General features: G+C 38.2%; 1 protein-coding gene across 3 annotated transcripts in view; it reads right to left on the reverse strand.

Annotated features, from left to right (window-relative positions):
• Positions 1–18,087, reverse strand: part of MAP2 (microtubule associated protein 2) — a 376,564-nt gene that overhangs the window by 30,215 nt on the left and 328,262 nt on the right. For 2 of the 3 annotated variants that reach the window (XM_027873756.1, XM_027873755.1), the window contains exon 9: positions 5,128–5,189. In XM_027873756.1, coding sequence (XP_027729557.1) covers positions 5,128–5,189 — 62 coding nt within the window. Of the gene's footprint in view, positions 1–5,127; positions 5,190–10,175; positions 10,311–10,481; positions 10,689–10,911; positions 14,719–18,087 lie in introns of all 3 variants that reach the window. The other variant, XM_027873754.1, reaches the window with a different exon arrangement.

An 18,087-nucleotide genomic window follows, 5' to 3' on the forward strand; every position in this document is an offset into this window, starting at 1 on the left:
ATCATGCTGAAACAAAGTTTTCCTTCCTCTCCTCCCCACTCCCTTTATAACAAGGTAAATATCTTATTTTCAGATCCATCCAAATATCTCTACTTCTTAGCTTTAAAAGTCAGTGTTTTTCCAAGGGATTTGAAAAAAAGTATATTATTTAGGGCAAAAATTCCAAATATGGAAAATGCAATTAAAAGCTCAAATAACAAGTTTTCTGAAGTATATTTACTTATAAAGATTTAAGTAAATCAGAAAAAAAAATCATTGCGTATAGTATGTGGGACTGGTAACCTATTAATTTGTTCATTAAAAAGGGAAAGAAGTAGGCAGTTTATTCTTGCATATATGACAACATTTTGAGAAATTGAGGCTGGAAAGAATTTTCAGGAAAAAAATCATATACTTTGGTTCTTGGCTAACTTTATAATGAAAATAGAAACTTGGAATGTGTTTTCTTTTAAATTAAAGTCTGTTTATGTTTCTGACTGTTTTGCAATTTTGGGGAACCTTGTTTTCCTATATTTCCTGATTTCATGTCCTATAAGCTTGACCTAGATCACATATCAGATTCTGAATAAGGCAAGGTGAGCCTACTGAGGAAGGTCATACAAAAATTGAAAATTGCGAAAGGCAGTTGTTTTAGTGGTATCAGAACAATCTGACCTGCCTCTTAGAAGAAACAATGATTTTGTCCTGACTGTTGGAGGCAGGAATCTTTGGCAAAGCAGAATTCTAGTCTTGGACAACAAGAAAAAGCATACAATGAAGCAGATAAAATCCCTCACATAAAAATATAAAAAGCAAATACAACAGGAAAGAAATCTGATTCTAGAATGACATATATTTCCATATCTGGTAATAGACGTGGACGTTGTTATAGAATTGAGGATAACATGGTTCGTGTTCAAGTGAAGACAATGGATTTTCCTTGCTTCTTGCTTAGACTAGGCCACAGCACTATGGATGCAAACGCCAAAATGTCATAATGCCCACGAAAAAACCAATAGCAATAACAGATACCTCTGCCTTACTGGAGGGCACACTGAGAAGTAAAGTTTGGTGCCGAAAGGGAAGAGGTGGGGCAGTAGCTTAGTGAGGCAGAAGGGTTTAAAACAGATAATAATAGATTTGGAAATACCTAGGCATGTTTGTAAGCCAACCGGAAGGTGCCAAATGGAAAGAGAAATAATGATGATACATGAGAAAGGGAAAATGATAGACAGAGCAGGGTCCTAGAGGAAGGGTGGGGGAAGGAAGGAAGCAAATAAGCAAGCATTTATTAAGGGCCAGATACTATGCTTAGTACTTCACAAACATTAATTCATTTGATCCTCACAACAAACCTGGGAGGTAGGTGCTATTATTATCCCCATTTTACAGATGAGGAAACTGAGGCAGACAGAGGTGAATTGCCTTGCTTAGGAGCACACAGCTAGTAAGTGTCAGAACCTGCATTTGGATTCAGGTCTTCCTGACTCCAGATCTGGTCCTCTATCACCTGTGTCACCTAACTGGGATTAAAGGCATAATTGTCGGCCTTGGAAATAAGTCCTTTTCTTTCTCCTATATAGCATGGAAAGAGAAGACAGTGGAGGTGATGAAAATGAGAAGTTTAGAGGTATGTAGATGGAGGAAGTCAAGAGGATTCTGTTACCATATCCTCAATAAAACAGACAGCATGAGAGTAGCATGGAGGAGGGGCTGAGAGTATAAGGAGAGAAAAAAAACCACGTAAACCGTTTGCTGTAGGAAATAGGATAGGGAAATGAATAAATAGTAGAATAAATGAGTTGCTAAGCAACAGTGAAGCCACAGTTATGTAGCATAAATTTATAGTGAATAAAATCTGATTGATTTTGAGCCTGTTTCCAGCAATGCTTAACAGCCCAGAATCAAGAAGAAAATCAATAGCACTTACTTGGGATAGAGAACTCACGTGACAGGAGCACAAGAAAGACAAAGAAATAATAAAATATAGGGTGATGGCTAGGAAATGATTAAAGTGCCTGGCTATGGGGCAAAGAAGCAAGTAAGTTAGCGTGAGAAGACAGTGAGAAGGTGAGGGAGGGAGGATAAGAAATGGTGCTATTTCCAAGTACAGAAATTTAGAAGTGGCAAAGTTGTCAGGTGATGTGGGGTTTCTGATGTGGTCATGAGGGTATCCAGATGTTTTGTGCTGGACATGGATACAGGTAGGTGTTTGAAGACTCCTGCACATGAATGCTGAAGTCTCTCAGGATGCTGGGAGGGGATGAGGTCTTTGAGGGAAGTTAGTAATAACAATGGTGATGATGATGATGATGGTAGCAGCAGCAGCTGACATTTATATGGTGCTTTGCAGTACTTCCAAATAATTTATGAATTTGACCCTCAGAACAACTCTGTGAGGTAGGTATTATACCATCTCTATTGCACAGATGAAGAAACTGAGGCTCAGAATGGTGAGATGCCTTGCTCATGGTCATACAGCTAACAGATGTTAGAGAAAAAAATTGCAATCCAACTTTTCCCAACTTAAGACCTAGTATTCCTTTCATGCTGCATCACACCTTCCTGATTCTCAGTTTTTTCATATATTGATAATTAGACTGGTCCTAACTACCTGTCTTACAGGATCATTGTGAGAATGGAAGGAGATAATTAGTGTATGTAAAGTGCTTCACAGTTTTAAAGGATTGCATAAGTATGAGCAATTTTGCTAACATGTTAATTACTTCAGAGGATAGTATCCCTAATATTCTAATTATATGCTTAAAATGAGCCAATTCACTATATTAAGACTATATGATAGAAATGTATGGATGGCCATTGTATCTGGCATTCAAGGCAGTGCATCTATAGTCCATTGGAACATTGGTCAAACACAGGGCATACTGATGTGCTGTCTATGATTTCTAGGATTGCCGTCAGACTAAAAGACACTGCATTTAAACCACAAGGCTAATATTAAAGGAGTCAGATTCCCTGGTAGTTTCTGTCTATATGTATGCACTGGATATACAATTTCAGGGAAATACCTATGGCCAATAGGACATCTCTCTTGGGAGATTATTAGAAATGTAAGAATTTGTGATAGAAATGATACTTTTCTCCACACACACACACACACACACACACACACACACACACACACAAATGTTAGTAAGACTTGACGCTTAAGCAAAATCACGATTGGCACTGAGGTCCCATTTCTAGCTTTGCCCTCTGCTGATACTTCCACGAGCCAGTGAGCACTCACAGATTGGACACTGTCTCTTCTCCTCCTACAGTCCACGGAAGTATGTGTGGGAAGTGTAAGTGGGTCAGCACAAGTCACCCCACTCAGCTGTTCCCACACATAATCAAAAGTGTGGTTTAGAAAAATACAGTAACGACATTGTCTTCAGAGCCAGAGGATGACTATCTCTGCCATAAATCTAGAAAATGTGAATAAGAAAGAATCCTAGGGGTCACGACCATTAACAATGATCTTGTGGAAATCAGTGGAGGGTAAGGCTAAGAATTAGGGGGTAAATCAGAGATAAAAATGGGATATTCAAAACAAATGTCATTGGTAACAAGATGTTCTCATGACATGAATTCAGTTTAATTTTCTACCTGATGTTGCTGCCTTAGAGCTCAATCAGAAGACGGAAGAGCTGAGATACTTATCTTGGGGACAAAATGTAGTCATCTAAAGTCTAATGTTTATCAAAGCATAAAGATGACATTGTTAGCCACATTGTAAAGTAATATATCTGAATAAATCACTATCTCATTCAACCATGCCTTATTTATATATGAAGATTTTTAATTTGAGAATAAATCAAATAAATGACATCTTTTGTCATTTGACTAAAAGTTCCCAAGTAAAAAGATGTTATTGGTATTAAAGGAAATAATCTTTTTAAAAAACAATAACAATAACAACAACAACAACCAGAACATAAGGGAATAAAAGAAAATTCTAGGCTTGGAATCAGGAAGATGGGTTCAAAACCTGCCTGACACTAGCTGCCTACCCCTGGAAAGCCACTTCATTCTGTGTAGCTCAGGAATGTCCCTAGAAATCAGACAAAATGTAAGTGCCTTGAAAGCAGGGATTATCTCGCTTTTTTCCTTTTGTGGTCCCAGCTCTTGACCTTGTTTCTGGCACAAAGTAGCCATTTCATAAATATTTGTTGCTTAAATGACTGACATCTCCTAAATCATTTGGTTGTAGATCTGTATAGGTGGAGAGAGTTTTCACATGAGAAGCTCCCCTAGGCTTTTGTGTATCTATGTATGAGTCTTGCTTCAAAAAAAAAATAAAATTCGGTAGCTTTAAGGACTGCACAAAAAGTAGAAATCAATATATCCCAAATGATTGATTGGATTTAATATCCCAAAAGCAGTTAAGATGGTTGTGATTTGTGAATCTACTCTGAAATAACTAAGGAATCAGTGATTTGTCACGTGGTTGTTTCAGCCAATCACAAGGCAACTTTTCCTTCTGCCCACAAAAGCACTTGGCCTTGGCTATCCGTTAAAGGTACACTTGAGATAGGGCCTTAGCATATTTGTTTTCAATGGTTCCTAATAAGATTGAATCTGGGTGCCCATTCCAAGCCACATGGACATACCAGGTAACCAGATTACATCCTTCTTTCATGCTAGTTTGTCCATCATGCTTGTTCAGTTTAAGATCATATCTGAATAGCAGAAGTGAAAGGGAGAACTCATTCGGTTCAATTGGATCCTGGAGACAGGCAAACTAGATATTTTGTGCTTGAAACAGTATCTTGGGACCTATCTGATTTAGAGCAGTTTTCTCTATAGGTCAGGTCCATCATTTCCAAACCTCTTCCTCACTTTGTCTATCATACATAGCTAAAAAGACTAACAGACACAGCCAAAGATGTTTATACATACATTACTTAGCACTCATCTTTTCTAATGCTCTGAAGTAAGGCACAAATGGTGCATGATGAACCACCATCATTTTTTTTTTGTCAAGACTATGAACATAAGGGCACAATATTGTTTAAATGGTTTAAGATTGCATTTCAAAGGAAAGGAATAAATTCCTCATAATGCTGTAATTAAATAAGCAAAATCTCTCAAGGAATACAGAAAGGAGAATCAGATCAGGAATAAGGAGAAAATTATTTTACTTACTGAGTATTTGTCCTTTGCTTGTTTATATATACCAGAAGCCTGGTTACTTTCTCCACCTGCCGCTGTTGGACCAACAACAATAATAAGGAAATATAATAAGAATATTGAAATAATACCTCAACACAACTGGCTGTGCCCATAGAGAAGGGCACAATGAAACTTTGTTTATTAGGATTTACAAACCATATTTTGTAAATATAGGAACATGGATAAATGCATCACCAAGCCACATATAAGCCTCTAGGTGGCACACTGGGTAGAACCCTGGGCCTAGAGTTAGGAAGACCTGTGTTCAAATCCAGCCTCAGACACTTACTAGTTGTGTGACCCTGGGTAAGACACTTAACTGCTATCTCCCTCAGTTTCCTCATCTGTAAAATAGGGATAATAATAGCACCTATGCCCCAGATTTGTTGTGAGGATAAAATGAGATGATATTTGTAAAGCAAATATGATCTCATTTTATTCTCACAACAAATCTGGGATGCTGCTGGTGCCACTGTTTACTATTACTATTACTCCTCCTCCTCCTCCTTCTCCTCCTACTACAAGTTAGTGAGCAGTCTCATATTCTTTGATTCAGTTTTATGTAGCCCAAATTTTTCTCCTTATTAAGGTTCCCTACTCTCTCAAACCTTTCTAATATCCCTCCTAGTTTTCCTATTCTGGGACTTAGAAGTCAAAAATCCATGTGTGTTTTTTTTTTTTTTTTTTACTCCAAAGGCTTTCTATAACTATAAAATTTAAGTATAAGTTTATAGGTTTTAAATATAAGTTTATGCAACTGAAAGTAAGTTAAGTAAGTTGTTGCCAATATCTCTCTGGCATCTTCTTCCACACATAACCCAAGTGATTTCTGTGAACTCTAAATAAAGGGAAAGTACAAAATTTATTCTTGTATGGAATCATAGAGTGTTAGGAATGGAAGGAACTAAATACTGACTCAGCCACTTGGGCAAATCATTTATCCAATCCTTACTTTCTTCATCTCTAAAATGAAGGGGTTGGATTAGATAATCAGGGTCACATTAGTTAGTAGCAGAGACAGGATTAGAACACAGGTGTCCAGTGCTAGGTCCAGACTTCTTTAACATGCTTTGTTTAAATTTTTCAAATCAGTCTCTGGCCTCCATCCTGAGACTTCTCCGTGAACATCTGGGAACCTTAAATTCCTACACAACCTAAGATTTCTGCACTGTGTGGCAGATGTTCATTTACTCCAAGGGTTTTGTTTTATTTTTTGTTTTATTGTGGTGGTAGCAAAGATAAAAGCACAGCTTACATTTTTTTGAAAATGATAATTCACATCATGAGGACTCATTAAAGATCCTCAGTTCTTATCCTGGATCTGTAAGGTTTTGCCATGTCCTCAGAAATCTCTGTCACTTCCCATTAAATCTGTCAATATTGGCTTACCCCAAGCCTTCCTCAGCCCTCAATTCCTAATATTTGTACGTACACGTGTAATACAAACAAACATAAAACATTTTGCCCGACTTGAAAATGTCCAAAAAGAAAAGGGGATAAAAGGTAGGTATAACTTAGAAAGGAGAGAAAAGGAGAGAAACATTTTTAAAGTTTATGATGTAAAGCAGGATGCGTTCTAAACATGCACTCCCTGCATTGTTATGACCACATCTGTTACTGCTGTTTCTTTTTGCAGGTGCTGTGTGTCTCTTTGGTTTTTGAACTTCATCCTCTCTTACGCAATTTTACAACAGATTCTTTCTGTTGATAACTTACCTGATCCCACAACTTCACACGAATTAATCAATCAATTCCTTGTGACTTTGATAAAAATTCAAATAAAGTGTTTCTGGAGCTCTCCCCAAATCAAATAACATTAACATTAATAACAATAACAATGATGACCAAACAAACAGATTTAATGCTAGGGTCACAGTGGTGCAATTTAATAATTATGAGGTGATTTCCTTCAGGTCACAAAGTACTAAATTGCACATTCTGTTCCCTGTGACTTTTGGGATATTAGTAACAATGATAGTAGCATCTTACATGTTCACACTAGTAGATGGTGATATAGATATTGGAGTAGATGTTTAAATGATGAAACAAACTTTCTTATGGTTATTCCCCCCCAGCTCCCTCCTAAGGATCTTCTTTTATTTCCCTTCCCTCTTCCATAAAATAGGAAAACTCAATTTAAAAAGAAAAAAATTCTATTCCTCTGACTCATCTGCTAAGAGGATTGTTTCACAATTCATGTTTCTAATGTTGAATTGTTGATTACTGACAAAATTGTCCAGATAGCATAAGGATTCCTTTTGTTTAAAGGTTATTCCAACAACTTATGAATTAACTCTTCTACGGGGCAAAAAAAAGTACCTTTTGACTTTTATGTTTTGGTTCCACAGATTTTAAATCACTGAGACTTAGATAAATTTTGCTTTGAAAAGGGGTTTCCACGTTCTGTCTGTTGTTTTAGGCTAGGTTAGTGTTCAGTTATGTAGTGACAATCAAAAAAATAGCGGCCAGATCACCTGAACACTGTGCCCCTAGTATCCACAAAATATTGAAAGAATTAGGAGAATGCCTCTAGCTTCTTAGGTTGTTCCTCTTGGAAGGATTTAATGAAAGACATGGCTAAGAATAACACATGACAAGGAAAAGGTGTTGGGCTGAGGGATCATATCATCATCAGTGGATCATGAATCCATCCAAATGTTTAAAAAATGCTAATTTTGGTTGGATGAAGGATGCTCCCAAATTATCCAATACACTTAACTTTAAAAATAAAATTTTTAAAAATTTAAATGGGCAGTTTTGCTTTTGCACCAATGACTTCAGTTTTCTACTGTTTCATAAAAGAAATGTTTCCCAAGTTATAGTTTCATGTTTTCCCACCGATCCCACACAACTTTGACCCTTGAAATGTTGACTGTGTAACCATATGGGATAGAATAAAAGCTCTTATGCCTAAGGAAGAGCTAAATCATAATCTTTCTTCCCACTAAATCTTAAATATTTCTTTTTAAACTATACAAAATGTTTTACTAGGGAAACTAGTGGTTTTTGTCCTTCCGCTAGCAATAAGAAAGTGATCCTAAAACTGGGAATATAAATCAGTCCTATTCTTACAATTATTTGATTTTTGTTAATAGGGAGAATTTAGCCTCCTTCTGGCATGACAATTCAAAGAGACTGACAACCCACTACTTTACACTACGACCTATTCTTTTTAAAACCCTATCCTGTAATGTACAGAGAAGATGACAAGTGATGGATATTAGTGCCTAATCGATCACATAAAACAAATACCAAACACAAGGCAAAGGTACTGTCTCATTTCCTTCTCGGGGGCATTTTAAAACTTAGAGGTATGTGAGTATTAGGAGCACTGACTATTTCTCAGCTCTGGACAGAACACACACACACACACACACACACAACTCACTATGCAAACTTCTCTGCTTAGTTATGATAAAATCATACAGTCCTCACCAGGAGGGTATATGAAGTGGGATAAAGCTGCAAGTTAAAAGTTTGTTTGCTACAGGTACCCAAGTCAGGCCCAGGTGACTCAGTTTAGCCACCCATCTATCTAACTAGAAGAGATGTATGAAATTGGAAGGTGCTGAAAACCTCAAAAGGTTATTTAATGATGCATGATTCTTGATGACCCATTTAGTTCCTAATTCACCATAACTCTTAAAATGCCAAAAACCCCAATTCTAAGCTTTACCATCAGGGGTCCATGTGTAATTATAAGCACTTATTTCCCAAATATGCCTTAGATGCACAGGGCCTGAAAGGAAGCATAGCTACTAATTCCTACAGGGGAAAAAAAAAAAAACCTCATGAAATATTTTGTCCTTTAGATGATGTCAAAGAAATCTCACAATCAAACAGATTCTAAGACTCATAGGTCATTATCTGAGCTATAATAAACCTTCAGAGAAAAACCCTCCAAAGGTTTATAGAGGGGCATATGTGGTTTGGAATGAAAGGAGAAAGAATTCTTTTCTAATTGTTCTGTACATCTGTTATTTCATATAGTAGTCTATATGGCTGCCAGCTAAGAAAAGTTAAAATGATAAAACACAGTACAAAATTAGATACACAATACATCTATAGTTCACCTACGATACACACAAATTATGCTTTAGGATCCAGAGAGCTGCATGGGTTCCCATCTATTATTGCTGTATGATATTTCATCCCCTACCTTTCCAGACTTAATGATATAGATAATGGTACTTCACATAATAAAGACAAATAAGGAGGCAATAAAAATAGACAGGCTTCACAGGCTCAGAAAGCCATGGAAAAGCAGTTTTATCTTAGAGTTGTACATGCTGACTATGCAGGTAAATTTCACTGGGTAGGCCCATTAACATTTCTTTATCCTGATATCAAAGAGTCAGCACAGAAAATGCAGCGCTCTTGGATGGAAAGTCTTGTTACTTTTGGATTGTTGAGAAATAAAAATCTGCTGAGATTATAATATACTCCCATTTTCCTTCTATTTTCTTTCCCTCCAAAGCAAAAGCATTTTGCAAATCACATAGTGCCACTTAAATTTACCATAATTTTTCTCTTTCATTTTCATTTAATAAACCCTCAGATTCTCTTGGTGGTTTTAATGAAATTCATCAACATCAGTAACAGATTTGGCAGTGCTGATGTAGAAAATGTGAAAAATACATATGGTTTTTTAGGCATGAGGAGAAAAAAAATCAAAATAAATGGAGATGTATACCATGGTGAAAGCTGTCACCATTTCCTCACCAGAACACACAGAATGGAAAGCAAGGATCTGTTCAACAGAAAAGTAAAACACAATGCTAGGATACACTCACGCACTGATATGTCTGAGCATGACAAGCGTATATGTGATAATGACTTCTGTCTGGGGAAAACAAAACAAAACAACGATAAAACACGCTTAATAGCAATAGCATTTATGACACTGTAGGATCTCAGAAGAAAAAAATAAGATGAGGAAGCTGCTAAGGCAATGGGATTAAAAAAAAAAAAAGATAGGTGTCTATGTTTGCCAGCCACATTGCAGAATTGAACACAGTCACCTGTCGTTTTCCGCTTAACACAGGAGAGATGAGTTGGTCTAGTATATTTGATAGCAGGTTTTAAAATGATTTTCCTGGAGGGAGAGTGGGCCTGAACTTCTGTTTTTTTACCAAGTTCAGCCTTCTTATAAACTGCTATGGATAAGAAAACACAAAAGCACACAATCAGGAAAAAATGAACAAGTTCAATAAAACCAAATAAAATCTGATAAATTAATAAAGTTACCATTGTACTGGCCACAAAACAGTAACCATGAAGTACTTGGCACACATAAAAAAAATAATAATAAGGATTGTTAAATGAACCTTTTTTCCTTCTCACTTCATCTCTGGAGACTGTGCTAGGTTCCTTTTTAGCTATTTTTCTTTCAGGAGTGGAAATTCTGCCTCTCCCAGTTTTAAAGGGTTTTTCTTTCCTATGTTTATCGAGAGATGGTCTCCGAACTTCCTTCTCTGCTTTCTCTTCTTTAGGAACAGTCTCTAACTGCTCTGTCATGATGCTTCTATCATCATCTGTGGGATCAAAGGAAATTATAACAACAAAACAACAGCAACATCAGAAATTAGTAAGGGACATCAAAGGTCCTTGGGGTTTAAAAAAATGAAATACAGGGATACTTTAAAATGTTATGGTATTTATAACTATTTTGGGCACTGGACATTTATAATTTTTGTCCATTAGGTTATTAAGTTTTGTTAGGTAGCAAGAAATTAAAAAAAAAAGGATAATGCACACCTTGAGTATCCACCCAGAGGCTGTCAGCATCCATGATGGAGTCATCAATGGTTGTCTCATCTTTGTAATCATCATATGTTTCTGTCTTGTATTCAGAAAAGCCAACTTCTTCCTTTTCTGGCGAAGCAGGGGCCTCGGGGGAGCCTTCTTTGGGTTCTCCAAGTGCTTCTGCAGATTCTTCTATTTGTGGTTCTTCTTCTTCTTCAGGGGGAGAGGGCCTCCTTTCCACCTCTGGCTGTTCTAGGGCAGCAAACCGTACACTATGGGAACCAGTTTCCCCTTCTTCTGTGGTGGTTTGTACGACGGTGATGAAGTCATCCTCAATGGTCACCACTGACTCAATCACTCCCTTGTACTCGGGCATCTCGGCTGCACCCATCTCCACCAATTCATCTTTGACAGCTGGAACACTCAAGTCTGTCATCTGGAGAGTTTCTGAGCGGAAAAGTAGTTTATCATATTCTCCCCGGGCTTCTATTTCTTCCTCTTCTTCCCTCTGAGCTCCCTCTGGTTCAGATACAATCCCTTGCAGCAATGGTTCGATGACTTCTGAGGGAGTGATGGAGATGTCTGGAGTTTCCTTAACTTCTTCTTTGGGCTCCTGAACTTGCTCCATCTGAGCATCAGTCCCCTCAGTCTGTACTTCGTAACTCTTTGCATCAGTTTTTGCTGGAGGCTCTTCTGCCGGCAATTTGATTGTGATGTCTTCTGGTAGTCCAGTTACTTCCGGGGTCACTTCTTTCTTGCCCTCATCAGGTTTCAAGGACTCCATAGTCAGACTCTCAGGAGTGTGATCATGTTCCCCACTTGACTCGTAGGATTCCTCTTTATCTACTGCTTCCTGGTGCACCAGGTCAGGCTTGGCCACTTTTTCTTTGACTTCTGTCTCAGAAACCTTGCTGCTCTCTTTCAGGTGGCTGGGCTCAGTACTGGGAAATGTGTCTGCCTCAGGGGGTTTGGCTATGGGGGTCCTGTCTTGTTCAGCAGCCTGGGTATGAGGTTCTGTTTCTTTCTCAGTATCTCCCCCCGGTCCTGAAGCAGCCTGCCCAAAGTCACTGATCTTAGCCTCAGGTTGACTCTGCTCATCTTTCTTGGCAGCAGCATCCAAGCCATGGTCTGTTTTGGGGGATGGTTCTGCCTCAGCCACCTCTGGCACTGAACTAAGACTCTTTTCTGCCTTTTCACTTATGAAAATAGAAGCATCTTTTGGTTTGATGGGCTCTTTTCCAAATACTTGTTCAAAGGTCATTCCTGTTCCAAATGCTTCAACTTGATCCACTCCCTCTGCTACTTTTTTCGGATGCTCTTTTTCTTCGAGAAGCAGCATTTCTTTGGATTCAAAGTGTTCTTCGCTCTTTTCTAGCACAGTATCCAATTTCTCACTACTCTTCTTTTCATGATCAAACTCCCTCCCAAGACCTGACTTATCACCAGAGATGGGCTGGGCTAGTTCTCCCTCACTACTAAACTCTTCTTTGACTCTTCCAGCTGCTGCCAATTTCACTTCAATCAACGAGAGATCTGTGGCCAAATCTCTTCGGATCTTGTCATCAGAACCATCATAGAAGGAACCACTTTCACCAGATAAATTCTCACTGTCCTGGACAGGTGATGGTAGAGGAACTGTATATTTATTGAAAACACAGTAACCTAGATCCTCAAGTTGACTGTCTGCTTTTGTGGCAACATGGTTTTCATCAGTTAGAGTAGTCAAGCCAGTGCTGCTCTCTTCAAGCAGTGTCTCTGATGGTACTGATTTCCTTCTTGCCACCTCAGCATCTGCACTCACAGAAGCTAGCCTGGACCTCGTGCCTGCTAGATCTAACATTTCAGGCAAGTCAGGGGCCATCACAGACCCATTTTTATAATAATCTTTGGCCAGGAAAGGTGACTCACACAATGATTCTACCTGGATATTTTCCGCTCTGGTTGCTTTCTCCTCCTCCAATTGTTCTTCTTCCTCTTTGCTTTCTATTGGAAAACAAGGAGCTTTCTCCACGGCAGGAGTTGTGGCTGGAAGGTAATCATCCCCTTCGTCCATGCTTCCACTAGTATTAGTTAGAATATCAGAAGCCAGTGGAGAGAGATCATGTCCCCGGCCAAAGTTAAAGCCAAGTGCTATGGAATCCAGGCAAGACATGGGTAAATTGATTGACATGCTTCTTTGTTCTATGGCAGATCTACCACCAAGTCCTAAACTCCGGCTCAGTGTCAAATCATCTTTATTTTTACTGTGGAGGTCTCTTTTTTCTCCATAAACTTTTGGATCAATGGTGAACATCCTTTCTTGGGGAGAGCTAGGTTCTTCAGGCAGGTCAGCTGGATAGCTCTGTGCAAGGGTACTGTATCCCCCCTCTAAAATGGGAGCAGGTTGCTGCTCCTTTTCTGCATAAAACTCCTTTTCAGAACTTTTATGTACAGGTGAAGCTGTATCATAGGATTCATAGACACTTTCTTTTGTATCACTCAGTTCATAGTAATCACTGCCAGACTGGATGCTCTTTGTGGTTTCTTCTTTCAACGTGGAGGTTTCAAAGTACTTTGACATTCCAGATTTGTCTTCATCGAGCTGCCTATCGTAATCAAGAGAGGCTGCAACCCCTGCCCTGTGGGCCTCAATGTCTTTGTCAACAACTTCCTCTCGAAACAGTTCCTTGGTTGCAGTCTTTTCACTGAGGAGACCTAGTTCATCAGGAGCTTTATCCAGCATTTTTGAAGTTGTGGCAGGACCTGAGAGCACTTGTTCTAGGCCTTCAGGGAATGCATCATGTCTTAAATCATCAATGGGAGTTTTTTGGTCTTTCTTTTCTTCTTTTTGGAATGTTTTCTCTGTTGAGACACTGATGATGCCCATCTCTTCATCTGATATCTTCTGAAGTTCACCTTCTTTTGGCATAGTTTTCTTTTCAGGAAGGACATTTTTCTCTTCTGGTTTTGGCTGCAGTTCACTGTCAAGCAAAGTAGATTTCTGTCCATTGAATGTACCTGGTTCTGTTTTCTGCTCACTTTCTTGTTTTATTACATCTTTTTCTTCCCCAACTTTGGAAATTTTCTTAATAGGACTTTCTGCTACAGTTGGTTTGTCAGCTTCCATGGATGGTGTAATTTCCATTGAAATTGTTGTTTCTTCTGCTTTTGAGGTTTTTTCCGTAACGATTTGTTCATCCTTTGGAATCTCTTTGGCAATCTGTGGGCCACTGGACTCTTCCTTGGGCTTTTTATCTTCTGGCTTCAGTGTCTCTGGTGCCATGGGGAGTGCTTCAGAAACAAGTGTATCTTTAGTGGCATCTGACAAATCAGCCTTAGGTTCAGAAGGTAAAGGAAAGCTCACACTTCCAAAGGGAGTTGGCTTTGGAGAGTCTAATTTTTTCCCATCCCATTTGGGGATTTCTTGAACTGCATAGTTTTCTTTCATGGGTGTGAGAGGGCCAGGAGATAATTGACTATATGTACTCCATTCATCCTTGGGTACTTCAATGGACAAGACTTTTTGCTCTTTCTGAAATACAGTCTCTGTAGGAAAACCCACATCAAGTTCTGCAGGGATTGGTTCACTTTTCTGCTGCATGTACTCTAGCTCTTCCCCGAAAGACTGTTCAAATGGAGTAAGAGGTGCCTTTGCATCTTCTTCGCCATGTATGTCCTTTTTATCTACAGTCTCAGGTTGTGCTGGCTGGGCGACTAAGGCATCATGTTTAGGCAGTTCAGCAGGCTTACTTCCTTTCTCAGGTTCCTTTTCCTTCTTGTCTAATGGTTCAACTGTGAGAGGGCCAGTGCCCTGTTGTTCATGGAACTCCATCTTCGAGGCTGTAAGTAAATCTGAAGTAATTGGGTTGCTTTTTAAACAAGGCATACACAGTGCATTTAGGCAAACAGCTTATAATAATCATTCTTTGACATGATTAATGGATGGGAAGGTAAAAAGAAAAAAAGGCATGGAAACATGCAGGCACATTATTTATTTAAAAATCAGTATGAAAATGGTAAGACTAAGATGCATGTTTACTATTGCTTGTGTGGGCTCTACCTATAATTAAGTATCTTTGTGGAACTTCTCACCCCTCACGGCTGTGTGAGAAATATGCTTTAGATGAGTAAAATGTGCATTTGCCTTTAGATGCACATTTCAAATTAAAAAAAAAATCTTTACTTAGCAAGCCACAGAGGGCATTATATAACTTTCAGGGCTGAATAGAGAAAGGTATTGATTTTCACTAATCTTTTGCCCTAGTTTTCTCAGTACCAAATAAAATAGTTAGAAGACTGATTACAGCCATAAAAGATAGGGTTGTGGCTATTTCAAGAATAAGGGGTTTCTAATAGATATTGGACTCATTTTCTTAAACTAAACAATATATCATTGATATGAATCTTCAAATACAATCATATATTTCATATTTATAAGGAAATAATCGATACTGCTGTTAACCAATCATTTATAAGCTATCTCATGAAAAACAGACAAGAAATATGGGAATAATTTAATTTGTCATCTGTTAAAAATCTTAACTCTTTTTATGATTCAACATCTGTTGAATATTTTAAAATACTTTGTATCACAGTCTCTCAATGAAATTTTTTTTTCAAACAAGTAATAGAGATTTGAAGAGCTGTGTGCTTAAACCAAGAAAATTAAAATAAATGTCAATTCTAAAATATCTCTTTCCTTAGGTTTTGGACAACTCATATGATGGAATTCTGAAAACTGAGGAAACATTGCCTGTTAACAGCCTCAAAAATATTAAATTTATTCTAATAGTTTTCTTGTGGCTATAATAACTAGCGATAGCATATGTGGCTTTTTTTTGTTTTGTTTAATTTTTTTTTTTTTTTAGATTGGGTCTCCTTATTTCACACAGGCTGGAAACATAGCAGTCACTCACAGGCCTGATTCCAATACGGATCAGGCTAACCTGCTCTGTTTTTCTGACCTGGACCAATTCATCCCTTTATTAGGCAGCCTAAAGGAGCTCAGATCTCAAGAGCTCACCAAATTGGTGCTGGACTTAGCATAGATACTGGATTGGCTTTACCTCTACTTGAGTTTAGGTTACCTGAACTCAGGTGATCCACCACCCTCCCTACCTGGCAGTAGGGACTATAGGTGTACCACCATGCCTGGCTCCACTTGTAGCTTAAGGTCTATGTGACAGTTGGACCAAATGGAATTATTGGATGGTCCAAGGATTTTATTGCAGTTTAAACTTTGATAGCTATTAGCTAACAATAACTTAGCTAATAACTATTTAAGCTTAAAACTACAGTGAGACTTTTGGGATACCCTATACTTTGTCAAGTTTGGGGAAGAAGAATAAAACTCAACGATCTCTCAAAAAGAAAGTGTTTTGGAACATCATTACCTTAAGTACTTGTGTATCCTGTTGTAACAATAGAAAAGAAATACTTTATGAACTTCTAATAAAGGTCAGATGGATGAAAACTCAAGAAATTTGGAAATGATCAAAGGGATGGGCTGCAATAAATGAAAAGGGTATGACATGAGAAGCATCAGCAGTAGCTCAAGGAAAACTAAATCAGAATGCACCAAAGCATAAAAATACAGCACACTGCATTGCAAACAAAAACACGTCTACAGTTTAAGCCTTTGGTATCACTGTCCAAGTCAAAAGATCTAGTTTTTGGAAAAAAAAAGCAGATGAATCTCTGCACCAAAAATTAATAAAATAAAATAAAATAAAAGTGTACACATATTAGCAATGTGACTGGCAAACGTCTGAGATGGGAAAGGGAAAAGCACTCAGGTGACATTATCAGCTTAGCTGCAAAGCATATTGTATCATAGCAAAGTAAAATCAGGAATCTGGTGCGACAGCAGGAAACCATGCGGTCACTCGCACCAATGCAAATACGAGCTATGTGTTCTTTAAGCATAACAACGGGAGCGCTATAAAAATGAGAAGAATAAGAGATGGAACAGCTTTGGGAAAGTGCCAAGTTGGTAAAGCTATAAAAAAGCCTATTCATAAGCAAACACATGCAAATCCTAAAGAAGACACACCTTCCCCAGCAGAGAAAGGTGTTTTTATATCCAGAGACACTTCCTGGACCACTTTTATACTTTTCTCAAGCGGTTCCCCAATGGAAATACTTTCTTCAGGAACTATTTTGGCTTTCGAACTAGAATCCACTTGGACCTCACTAAGGTCCTCTGGTTGGTCTGAGGACTTAGTAGGCCCACACTCTTTGCCCCATTCTTTTTCAGGAAGAGCAGCAGCTTTTGCTTCCTCAGCCATTTGACCCTCTACTGTTTCTTCTTCTTGGGGATGAAAAAGATGTTGACATCAGGACTACAGATATTACACAGTACAACATTCAACAGAGCTCTTACACAAATAACACTTTCAGCTCCATCTCCATGATATAATGGCAACCTCAAGTAGACTTTCTTCTACCATTAGGATGAGCAAATTAATCTTACGATGAAAGATATATTGTTTACTGGTTGCTATATCATAGTGCATAATCACTTACTTAGTCATAATGCATTTTAATCTCCTGAAATGCCATTTATTTTGAAAATTGAGAGCTGAAAGAGTTTTAGTGCTCTATTTTCCCTTAGCAGAAATGGCTCTAGGTTGAAAATATGTTGAATATTTGCTGGAAATAAGAGATGGTGCTACTTGTTAACAGATGATTATGAAATGTAGCGGTAATGATGTACTCAGGAAAGTGCTGCAATTGTTAGTTAGGTGCTGTTTTTTCCAATGTAGGAAGTCTCTACAGAAGAATTCATCACAATTTTGGAGGGAGAGCCCTAACAAAATAAAGTATTAAAAGACAATTTTTCTTGGAGGGCAAAAAAAAAGATGGGAAGTGCCTTGGTTGCTTTGTTGTAAAACCCACCAATACTTACTAGAATTTATTCAATATTCGTATGGTACGAGAAGCAGCAGAGGATAATAAATGGGTAACTAGCTTTGAAGCTTGGAATACCTGGGTTCAAAACCAGACTCTGACATACAGGCTGTATGACCCTATGCAAGGAATTTATCAATGCTCTAGACAATTCTCTATGACAATACAAAGATAGAGAAGGTGTCAACCTATTCTGGTAGAGAGAGGGAATCTCCTCATCTGAGAATTTCATATATTAATGAAATCACAGGTCTAATTCCCATCCCCCCATTTCTAGGGCAAAATGTTACACAGTTGTCC

This window comes from Vombatus ursinus, unplaced genomic scaffold (assembly GCF_900497805.2).
Source record: "Vombatus ursinus unplaced genomic scaffold, bare-nosed wombat genome assembly UNPS02014802.1, whole genome shotgun sequence".
NCBI lineage: Eukaryota > Metazoa > Chordata > Mammalia > Diprotodontia > Vombatidae > Vombatus > Vombatus ursinus.